This window comes from Diadema antillarum, unplaced genomic scaffold (genome assembly GCF_040938485.1).
Source record: "Diadema antillarum isolate AM-2024a unplaced genomic scaffold, OU_Dant_1.0 scf00000073, whole genome shotgun sequence".
Lineage (NCBI taxonomy): Eukaryota > Metazoa > Echinodermata > Echinoidea > Diadematoida > Diadematidae > Diadema > Diadema antillarum.
Genome location: NW_027270962.1, coordinates 1,529,240 through 1,541,511, shown reverse-complemented (window position 1 = coordinate 1,541,511; position 12,272 = coordinate 1,529,240). Strand labels below are relative to the sequence as shown.

Here is a 12,272-nt window from a genome sequence, read left to right as displayed (position 1 = left end):
GATGGGTGGAGGTGGTGTCTCAAACGTGGAGATTAAGACAGGGGTGAATGATTATGACTGTCATCTATAATTGTCTATATACATACGCTATCACTCCCGTACACTAAAAAAATAGAATGCTGTGCAATTATAGAAAGAGAGACTAGTCATGAGTCTTGATATTAAAGATAAATGCATTTCCTTATGTTACATGGTCAATGGGACAGAAGTCGTTGATATGCTGATGACTTGAACCTATCTAATGATGTATCCGAGATTATCATTGACATCATATAAGATTGTAGATAGGACAAATAAACTGGGAGGTATTATATTTGTATATCGTGTCTTATATTCCGCAGTTCAAGTTTTGCTCACGGTCTAAATCTAGTCCATTGACTGTGCGAGTTTCGACTGCCCAAACGTGCGTGACTTATCGAGTACGCCAACATCCATACAACCTTGAAGTATAACGTTGACACGGGCATGTGCGAAGTTCTGCTTGTTTTGATTATTATCGATGGAAGAAGTTCAAACCGTGACTTTCTTTTTAAATACATTTACGACGTGGATTTTTCAGTGTTCATATTTATAGTTTGTAACTTCTCTTGGTTGACATCAATTGAGTGAAAATAGCTAAGAATATAAAAAAAGGGGGGGACACTGGACTATAGTGCAACAGATAAAAGTGGTAACTTGATGATTCCATCAATGTGTTGTTATTGTTTGTATCTCTGTGCGTCTTGAGAGGAGACTATTAGTGTTGGTAGAATCGCCGCGGCTAACGAGTGTCCTCCCATCTATCAAGACGCTCCGCCCGGGTATCCGGCCCCGTGGAAGCGAGTGGCGACCTGGAGGCGAGAAAATTGATTATACATCCTGTGCTTGTGGAGCACCGTGGCCCAGCTGAAACAGGAATGACATTAATCCGAGGTCGACACATCCTTCTGACTTGATAGGGCAACGTTGACTAGTAAAGAAAGAGGAGAGAGAGAGGGAGAGTGAGAGAGAGAGGGAATATTGTTTTTGTTGCTTTGATTTGATAGGAAATACAAGAATTCAAAGAGAGAGCGAGACAGTATCGTTTTATTGCTTTGATTTGATGTGAAACAGAGATTGAGAGAGAGAGAGAGAGAAGGAGAGAAGAGGAAGGAAGAAAAGGGAAAGAAGGAATGCAAGAGGAAGAGAAGATTGAAGAGTTTTAAGTCTTGAAAAAAGTGGAAATTTTCGAGGTGTTGAAATTTTCGCGCATTTCGCGCGTTTTTTTCGCAAAAAAACAACAAAAAACAAACATATCATAATATATATCACGTGATAGGCCTTCACTCAGACAGTGAAAGAGCAAATTTGCAGAAATATGCATCGAGAAATAATTAATTTTAAACAACTATTAAAACAGGGCAATCCGTTGACTGCTGTCCTCTGATCGACAATAGCCTATAAGCCATTGCTCTCCATGGCATCCGCGTAAACCATAGACATGCGGGACGGCGAACTCAGTCATGACTCATTATAGTAAATGCTGCATCAATTTACCACATTATTTTCTCTTTTTTTCCCCGTCTCGCAGAAAACCGGGAATCCAAGCTGGGTTCGAACACGGCTCTGCTACGGACCCTGAAGTACACCGTTTTAGCCGCCATGGTAATCCACCTGACGGCCTGCGGCTGGTTCTACTTCGCCTGCTCCGGCTGGCACGGACCGGACGGAGGCTACGAATTGAACTGTCGGAAAAACAGCTGGGCAAGGAAATTCGGCTTCGGTAAGACTTTCCTCGTTTGTGTGTGGCTGTGTGTGGGCATACACTATACATACATGTACATGTGTATGTGGTGTGTGTGTGTGTGTGTGTGCGAGCGAACATACACTAACGTATATACACGTGTACATTCAAGTGCAAAGTGTGTGTACGTGTGGGTGGGGTTAAGGTCCGTGACCCTGTGTGTGTGTGCATATTAATGTATGACAAAGAATAACCTTCAAACTAAAATAAGTGAATTAGCAGAAGACTTGCGTGTTTTCGGTATTAATTATACTTTAGCAGCAGTAACAAGCAATGAAAAACAAAGGAAACAATCGGAAAGCAATGTACTATCTTTCCAGTGACATGTAAAATGTGTTTAATTAGATGAAGGATGTAAAAAGACGGAGGCAATTATCACTGGGTCAAAAAGAATACATCAGGAAATGCAAAAAACACCCCCTAAAAAAGAACAAACAAACAAACAAACAAACAAACAGAACAACAACAACAACAAACTGAATAGGCTGTAAATGCGACCTCTACCTCTCCAACGCAAAAGTGAATTTGCAGTTAAGCATTGTAAGGTAACGTTTGAACAAGAATTTGAACTGGCTGTGCACGATAAGGGGTGCTAAGGACAAACTAACAAACGACAAGCTGCTGCTATCAGCTATATTGTGAAGCCAACCTTTGTCTCCCCCAACCTTAAAAAAAAATAAAATAAAGAGAAAGGACAGAAAGAAACAGAACTTCCTGGTAACACCTACTTATTCTGGCGCATTGAAAAAAAAATGTTATGCAAAAATTACTAATCAAGAACAGGTTGTTTGGCGCCTCCGCCCTCCTTAACTCTAAGGCCGTGTACAGCAATTAACTGGACGTGAATGGAGATCGCCAGAAATAACCACGTTATTTTCCACAGAGTAATGAGCATTTATTGTCATTGCATGTGCTGTTATGGGTTGTAAAGTGATAATGAGTACAGTAGGCAAACATATTTTGAAAGACCTTTTACATGTGTTTTAGGAATAACTCACCCCAACAGAACAAAATGTGCAAAATAGAATGAACGAAATTGATCAAAGTTTCTAGAAGGAACGTTTAAGTAAAGGAAGTCATAAAAAATAAACGAAAAGAAGTAACAACACCCACCAAATAACACAACAACCCAAACATGAATAGACGCCATTTGATTATTATGCACATTTCCGCTTTGAAGTATAGATTGCAAAGATATAGCATGTAAAAAGAAATAAGATAATGCAAACAGAATATAAAGCCATGCTCCACGTTGATTTGCGCACATTTTTTCCCTCCCCACCGTTCATTAAGTCCAATACTATAGAGGAGGTAAAAGAAGCGGGAAACAAACAAAGGAACGAAATACGTAGGAGAACCGTTGTGTGTACAAATTTAACCTACCTGCTTCTTATCCGACTCGACAGGTATTCATCATACACGAAGAAGAATATTATTATTGGAGGAACTCGCGCACTCCGAGCCGTGGGTTTCCCGATGACTTCTGACATTTACCGGGCTATTAGTCTCATTGGCGCAACGTGAAAGAAATATTGCCAGTCGCGTAGTACACAAGAGAAGAAGAATTTCCAAGAAAAAAAAAAATGGTCACAGCTAATACTCGCATATACTGTCTTCAGGTTTTGCATTTGTATACCCGATGGTACACACACAGAGAGAGAGAGAGAGAGAGAGAGAGAGAGAGAGGGAGAGAAAATAAGAAGAAGAAAAAGAAGACAGGCAGATCTATTCTTGTATTTTGATATTGATTTCTGTGAGACGGAAAAACATATATGTTGGCTTTTTCCCCCCTTGGACAGTTATCGTTCAACAAATTCACCTTTTACTTCAGTTCTTTTACAGACAAACACAGGCGCTCAAAATATCTCAATTAAAAACAAAACATGATCCGATGTGCGCACGTGCATTTGATTATTGCATTCGTGTCTGTATGTGTGCGTGAGTGTGTTTGTACGTATTTCCCGTACGTGCCTCTTATTAAATGTACCTCAGTAACATCGATCTTCACTGTGTAACGTTTATTCGCAGCTGAAGATAATTGCAACAAAAAAAGAAAATAAAAACAACAGAAAACAAAAGAAAATACCAAGCTACAATAAGCTTGTGCCTTGTGTGTGCGTTGTGTGTGTATGTGTCTGTTGTGCATTTGAATTACATCTTCTTTTTTTATTGCAATCAAAGTCCCTTAACACAGCCCACACTCTTGAATTTCTATTCGATTTTCGTAGAAAGAAGTGAAACCAAAAGAGAAATCTTCTCATAATTCCTGCACCTGACAAAAAGGGATTGGAAGAGGGAAAAAAAAAATGCGAGGAAAAGTAACCATTCATACCTAATATTTCCTTCAATGTATTTCAAACAGGCGAAAGTGGTGATTACACTTTTCGCTTCAGGGACGTTACCATGACCACGGACATGACGTCACTAGGGGTGAAAAAAAAACATGAAGGAAAGTGACAACGTTGAAGAGGGAAATGTGTATGTTTGTGCGCGTGTGCATTGTGTGTGTGTGTGTGTGTGTGTTTGTACGTGTATAGCATTGAAGGGGGTGGACATTATCACTCCGTGGCACTTTGTCACATCTGGAAAGATGGATACTGCGCGAGAAAAATGTGCCTAATGGTGAAGAGCGCCCCCGCATACATGCACTGCAAAAAGATCGGTGTTAGATTCAACACCATGGGTGTCAAATCTAACACAGGTCAAGTGTCAATAAAGGACCACACCGACAGATGTAGAAAGTCTGTTGTGATGGTGTTAGAAGTGTTCACCTGACACTTTGTGGTGTTAATTTGACACTGTAGCTTGTGATATTTTTGACATTGCGATGCTGTTAATTCAACAATGACACTGTTGTGGCGTTGATTTGATATTGCTGGTTTTGATGTCAGTGGTGTATCACCCGCCCAGTGTCAATAGGATATCAAATCAACTGGTGCTACTGTGGTGTAAGTGTGTTTACAACATTTTCTTAAAAAAGAAAAACCAAGTACTTTATAGGGAAGTTCATGTCCGTCTTGTTGAAGTTCAAAATCAGCAAGATTACTTAATTATCTATCTAAAAACTAGTTTTACATTTTGAAGGGACACCCGGAGGTGTTGATTTTAATACACACAAATGAGCCCCAGAAATTTAACACCAGCTTGTTGTTTCATATTTAACACCCTATGTATATATATATTATATATATATATATATATATTTTTTTTTTTTTTTTCAGTGTGGCATTTGGTTTGGAGAGCCCCTGCGTTAGCAAGGACGGGCAGCGGAATACCCCGAAGCGCGAGGTTTTACGGGCGAAAACAGACAGCTCGCGCTGGCCTCGTTCCGATTTGATGATGATTAAAAGCTGGCTCACCGTTCTTTTTGTGCATCTGAGCCAAAAAAAAAAAAAAAAAAAAAAAAAAAAAGGCTTGGCGCAGATGTTCAAGAGTCAGCAGTATGAGTCATTATGACTTTGTTGATATGTCATTTTTGTCGAGCCCACCAGAGGTGAGGGGAGACTAAGGGATCGCCTGCGGCGTCTGTCCGTCCGTCCGTCGTCTGTCCGTAACGCTATAAAAACTTGAATAACTCTGTACTCTGGGTTCAATTTGAATCAAACTTGGAGTGAAGAGTGGTTATACAAAGTTTAAGCATTTACCAAGTATGAAGGTCACCTCAAGGTTAAAGGTCACAGGCAAGGGTCATTGAATTTTTAGGGCCCAATATAAAGTTTTTAGGGCGCGTTTCGATTATGGGCAATAACTTTTGATCCGTAAGTGTATATGTGACCAAACTTGGATGGTAGATGTACCTTGGGGAGTTGATGGTCACCACAATCATGGTCAATGGTCACAGGCAGGAGTCAATGAACTTTAGGGCCCAATGCTAAGTTTTTAGGGCGCGTTTTGATTATGGGGCATAACTTTTGATCCGTAAGTCTATTTGTGACCAAACTTGGATGGTAGATGTACCTTGGAGAGTTGATGGTCACCACAAGGTCAAAGGTCACAGGCAGGGGTCATTGAACTTTTAGGGCCCAATATTTAACTATGACTCCTAACTTTTGATCCATAGGTCCATTTGTGAACAAAATTAAAAAAAAAAAAAAAAAGGTGTTGTACGTTTATGGGCGAGACACATTACGGCACTTGCCTTGTCTGATGGAGTGTGTTGACAGCATTGCAGACAATACGTTCTACATATCTACTTTCTATACACATAAAATTGCTTCTTTCTTTTTTCAAGTGGTGGATCTTTCTGACTTCCATTTTGAGCGTGATGAAAAACGAGGAAAAGGTGTGATTACTTGGTCAGGCGTTTAGCTTTCATCATCATCATCCTTTGTTTTTAATCTTTGCAATAAGGTGCAGACTTGGATATTTTACATGGTGGGCATGGCTCGTACATTATGTCAGTTACAGCAAGTTTAATTCGCTGCCTCGTTTTCGTGGTTATCACTCGTTTCATTAGCATCTGTCATTTCACATGTGTGATATTTCTAAGCATTATTGTATTATTGTACTGTTTGGATTGTTTTTAGTCTTTTTCAGGGACAGAACGTTTGATTGTTTGTAATTTACCATACAGTTTCTTTCAGAAATATGTCGCTCCTGCCAGATAATTCGCGCCGTTGCTAAGGAGTATGAGTATTGAAAGTGATTACAAATGAATTTGAAAAGAAAGTTGATTGATAATGATCGTGTGTTATGACACCAAAACTTTCCGTGATACTGCATGCAGTCTAAACGTCTGTTATATGTATTTCGGTCTCCAAATATTTCTTCCCCTCCCCTCTTTTTGTGGGGGTTGGGGATACGATTATCATTAGACTTAAAAAAAAAAAAAAAACATAGACAAGGGACCAATAAAAGCTAAACATTGTTTTTATTTCTGTCCCATTTTTACTGTCTAGTTGGCAACGACACAGAGTCGGACAAACCCGGGGATTTTTATGTCATTGCCCTTTACTGGTCCGTGGCCACCGCAACATCTACCGGGTGAGTATGTAAACTTCTCAACACAGGCTGAAGGTTTGTACTTTCTCGAAAGTGTGTCATATTTATGGTTTATTTCATGGGTAAGTGTTCAAAGGCACCGGTGCCATTACTAGATGCAGCACAGTTTACGTTATAGAGCCGGAGGGCTCCGAAGGAATTCCATCCGGCTGGGCATGATGCGATTAAATCGGCTTTCCGTTCTCCGACGTGACTTACATTGGGTAAATTTTTCTGCCTAAGGTCAGAGGTCATGGATCAAGGTCATGTGATCGTTACAATTTATTTCCTTTTCAAGAAGCAGTTCGTGATGAGATCCGTGAGCCTCTATATAAGAGGATCTATGCAGACAAGATATTATGTTGAGATATAATCGGCAAAGAGCAAAGTTAGAAGAAAGTTCGTTTATAAATTGCAGTTGGTTAAACCAGTCATACAGCTACCATCGCCGCTGGTGGCAGCATATTGATTTTGTTGTGGCAGCAAAATTGTCCCTTCTGTGTCTGTCGTTTTAGGGAAAGTCCCTTCCTGCGATTTAAAAAAAAGAAACAAATGAATAAAATAAAACAAAGAAAAGGTGAGAAGCTAGAAAGAAAGAACCATGTCATGAGTACGACGGATGCAGTCAAGAAATGTCTCAAAAGAAAAAAAAAAAGATAGGCCTATGTATTCTATGTAGAAAAAAGTTGTAACTAAAAAACAAACAAGCAAAACGTTTCAAAGCAGTCAATATTTTGCAGGACAGATCAGCTTTGTGCCAAAGGCCAAAGTCTTTGAAAGCTTGAGGAAGTGTCAAAATGTGAAGACTTTTAATACCTCATGAGACTATAAATAGATATAACTCCCGCGCGAGCTCGTCGAGTGTTATAATATACCTCTAAAAGGGCAATATCGGTCTAACAACGCACGTTAGATATAATCTATAATGACCGCGCTCCGTCGTCATGTGCTGCAGGTATGGAGACATCAGTGCCGCTAACGAGCTGGAGAAGTGGTTCTCAATCTTCTCCATGCTGCTCGGAATCGTCGTCTTCTTTGGCATGATCCTGGGCGGCATGGCCTCCATGCTGACCAACTTTGACGCACAGAGGGCGCGCTACACGCACCGGTTCAACGTCATCAAAGACACACTGGTGAGAATATACGGATTGAGAGGGAGATTGAAAATTTGCGTTTGTGTATGTGTGCTTTGTTTAAAATAGAGTTTAGGAGTACATTGTGTCCATAGATACATGTAATTGTTGTTTTAATTGTTATTCAAGTGAATGGTTGAATGAATGAATTCTCTGTCGTTAGTGATGACACCTTATGGCACATCCCCGCCCCACCCCAATAAAGGAATAATAAATATATGTTTTGTTGCCCGTATTGTGTGCTACCATGGAATGCAGGCACTTCATCTGGCACCTCTGCATGAAAAGCAAAGTGTGATATAAAGCACTGAACTTTAAAACATTCTGCTTTTAACAATATTGAGTCGCGAGTCAGTTGCTCACACAACTCCAATTTGATTCAACACGTAAAAAACATCTCAACTTTTCGTGAAACATGTTACAAGCAGTAGTACTGAAGGTCGATAGACAGTTTTCCTGCTGTAACAATTATCACTGAATATCATTGAACATTAAAAGATGGAGACATAGAGATGGGAAAGGAGTTGACCATTCAGTCTTGCGTGGATCATATTCTTGATATCGTCATGTTAATTCGTTTCTCCTTCCACTCATCTTCCCTCTACATCATCCTCTCATTCACTTTACTGTCCGCCCTCTCTTCCTTCTTGCTGTCCCTCCCTACCCCACCTTGCCCTTCTACACCCCTCTATAACCCTCTATCATACCCCTGCCATCTCCTCAACTCCTCCCTCCGTTTCTTCTATCTCCGCCTTGCTCTCCTCCCCTCCTTTTCCCCTTCCTCGCTCCTCTTTCTGCTACTCTTCTCTTCCCCTCTCACCTTCCCTCTACCCCCCTCATCACTCTGACCATTCCCCCTCCCCTCTCCCATTCCCTCTCCCCCTCCCCTCTCTACACTCTCCACTCCCATCTCCCCTCCCTTCTCTACACCCTCCCTTCCCCTTCCCCCTCATCTCTCCCCTCCCCTCTACCCCTCTCCTTTCCCACTTTCTCCCCTTCCCCTCTCCACCTCCCCTCTACGCTACCCCTCTCCCTCCCCCTCCCCTTCCCTCACCCTCCACATCACTCTCCTTCCCTTTACCTTCCCCTCACTTCCCTACTCAATTCCTTATTCTCCCTACCCCTTCCGCTCCCTATTACCTCAATTTGTTCCTCTTGCCCTACCCATCAAACCCCTTTCCCAATTGCAGAAAGACCAAACGGTTCCCGAGGACCTCCAGAAGCAGGTGATAGGGTACTATGAGTACCTCTGGGTCAGGAAGAAGGGGGTAACGGACGAGAGTTTGATCAACGCCCTGCCCCTCACCTTCCACGCCGAGGTCTCGCTGAGCGGGAACAAGTACATCCTAGACAAGGTAGGCACTAAACTTTACCAAACTCGATTGACCTCTTCAATATCCATGAAGCATTACTTTTAGCTCACATGCTTTTCACATAGACATACCTCATCGGATTGTGCTCTTCACAACTACAGGAAATATGTTGAGGCTTGTCCAAAACGCAACGACTAATTGCCTGCGAGCGTGATTTAAATTCTTGAAATAATCTGTGCACTCTATCCTGAATCGAGGAACACAATGGACTTTAATCGCTGATGAAACTCTATTACGCCTCTAAATGTTGACATCTTTTACTGTAGTATTTTGTCGTTACAAAGTGAATGTGTGATGGTACAGTGCACTTTTAAATGCGATTAACTCATTTCATATTGCGAAAGGGACAGTGTATATCTGTGCGTGTGTGTATGCTTAAATGCGTTATGCAATGACCGTAAAATCATTGGTGTTTGAGTTCATCTCTTTTCCACGCCTTCCAGCACTTCTCATTCTTTTGGGTTGATTTTTTTTTTATGCCACAAGTTCACCTCTTGTCTGCTCTCAGTGTCAGCTGAGACATAAAACGCCAATAGCATTGCACACACTGTCCAAAGTCCCTTTTGAGCACAGAAGGTTTACAGAATGTGCAACCACTTCATATCTACTGTAGACGTACAATGTATGGCCCTGGGTCTCAAGGTGACAATACACGTACAGACATCACCCGCCCTCTCTGTTCTACCATGGACGTCACTGCCCGTTAGTGATCGCTGATGCTGTAAGCCTCCCCCAGCTCCCTCTGTCGTCACACGAGTACAGAAATGTGAATTCTTTTTTCTTTTCTTTTCTTTTTACCAGTTAAAGGGGATGGCTAGTAACTAATCAGTGGGAATCAGTGGGAATGCCGGAGGATGATTGTTCCAATCATTGTGGGATTCATTTAAGAATACATTATATCTATTGTTCTGTGAAAATTATTTGCTCCAGAATGGTCTCATATTCAAGTAATGTGCAGTTTAATGTTTCCAGGTTAGCGTGCCTGGTCAGTGACGGGGCATTAATCTGCACATTACTTGAATATGAGACCGTTCTGAAGCAAATAATTTTTACACAACTGCAGATATATAATGTACTCTTAAATGAATCCCACAAGGATTGGAACAATCATCCCTCAGCATTCCCACTGATTCCCACTGATCGGTTACTAGCCATCCCCTTTAATAGAGGCATAAGCCAGGCCAAAAACACACTGAAAAACATTGCTGGATACCTTAGTTGATAACGAACCATTTCTGCAGCTCACTTGAATCGCCAGGCGCGATTTCTGACGTCAGTTGTACTCTCATTTTCTAATGATATAGTTGGCCAAGCGAGCATTTATGTGGATCATATCCGTCGAGGAATATTGTCATGAACTCCCATTCCTATCGCACATGGTAGACTTGCTCTATAGATTACGACGGATTCACAACGTTTGTTGTCGTTGTTTCGAAGAGGCGCCATTTTCCCCCGAGCGCAACGAGGCAGGCCCTATTTCTGAAGAGTACGATAACACGTACGCGTCGCACACCTCCCGTATTTTCCTATAGCCATGTCTACACCTATCCAAAAACTTGTAGTTATACTAACTACGAGCGCAAAAATGCGTTCCCCTAACCACGATAAAACTTCGATGCCGTTCACACCTACATGCAGTTAGCAAAACCTCGAGGTAAACATAACTACGATAGAAAATAAAGGGCGCCTAGTTTGCCCATAGGGTTGCGCACTATTGTGGAAAAAACTGAGCGTCGTGGTTAACAAAACTTCGTTCACATCTGTCATAGTTTAAGCGCGCTGCCACAGCGCGCTTAAACTACGCGCTTAAACCACGACAACACCCTAAGAAATCTTGTGGTGTTGTCGTGGTGTCTTCGCCTTAAGGTTTTGTCGTGGTTTTCTAAACTACATGCGTCTACATCTACGCTAACTTGTAGTTTAGTACCTCGTGGTTTACAAAACCTCGAGGTTTAGAAAACCTTAAGGTAAAGGGACTTAGGTGTGAACCTCACTACTGTGACATTAAGCGCGCCACGCGATCGCCTCGCGCCGGTAATTGTGCCAGTGTAACGCTGTTTATCCGAGCGGAATGCCAATCACAAATAGCCGCGAAGTCTTGCCGCGTGTGTCCACCTGCTGCCCGCAGTTATTTGCCTGTCTCTTCACCCTCTAACCTAATAGTCGCACTCCCCTCCATCCCGCCCGACCTCACAGCTTACGTACCGTTCTCCATCCCAATCGGAGAATCGGAGAATCGGAGAATCGGAGGGTAATTTTCTGCTGCATGCACAATGTTGCTGGTGTGATGCCCTTAGATTAGATGGAGAGAAAGAGAGAGAGAGAGAGAGAGAGAGAGAGAGAAAGAGAAAGAGAAAGAGAGAGAGAGGGAGAGAGATGGATGGGGTTGGGGCTGGGGTAGGGCGACGGGGAGAGAAAGAAATTCAAATTTCTACTCCACCACGATATACTGAAGATCTCTTAATACCGTCGGATATCATATTCGTTAAACATGCATCTTCACAACGTACTTGTGTGTGCTTGTGTGTGTGTTTGCACACGTATGTGTGTGTATGTATGTATGTTTTGTTTGTTTTGAGTCATTTTACAGGGGCGGTCGAATGTGTTTTAGTATGTGCGTATTTGTGTGTGTGTGTGGGGGGGGGGGGGGGGGTTGGATGGCTTGGTCAAGGGTAAGTGCTCCCCAAGGTTGAAAATAATCATCAAAAGCTTCATAATAGATAGAAGGTAAACTCTGTGACTGACCAGATTTACCATGCTTTCCATACCCCTTTAAAGTCAGTAGTGCTTTGATAGACCTTTTCAAGGGGAAAAAAATCACAAGAAAAAAAAAAGGCTTATTCTGTATTAGTATGGCTGAAATTGTTCTTGAAATATATCTTGATAGTGGTAGCATCAAGTTGACCAAGTTTGGAGTGCAGATATGTGTTTTTATCAATCTGAATATGATCACGCGGGTAGGTCCTAGCCAAGTTTGACTACTATAGTATTATTGTATATATTCAGTTGTGTCATGATATTATA

The 12,272-nt window shown here is 41.7% G+C and overlaps 1 protein-coding gene across 1 annotated transcript in view; it reads left to right on the top strand.

Moving 5' to 3' along the window:
- The window catches only part of LOC139717247 (uncharacterized), a 162,009-nt gene that overhangs the window by 76,359 nt on the left and 73,378 nt on the right, over positions 1–12,272 (top strand). The window contains exons 2-5 of the mRNA XM_071628744.1: positions 1,550–1,741; positions 6,661–6,745; positions 7,698–7,875; positions 9,066–9,230. Of these exons, the coding sequence (XP_071484845.1) occupies positions 1,550–1,741; positions 6,661–6,745; positions 7,698–7,875; positions 9,066–9,230 (620 nt within the window). The remainder of the gene's footprint in view (positions 1–1,549; positions 1,742–6,660; positions 6,746–7,697; positions 7,876–9,065; positions 9,231–12,272) is intronic.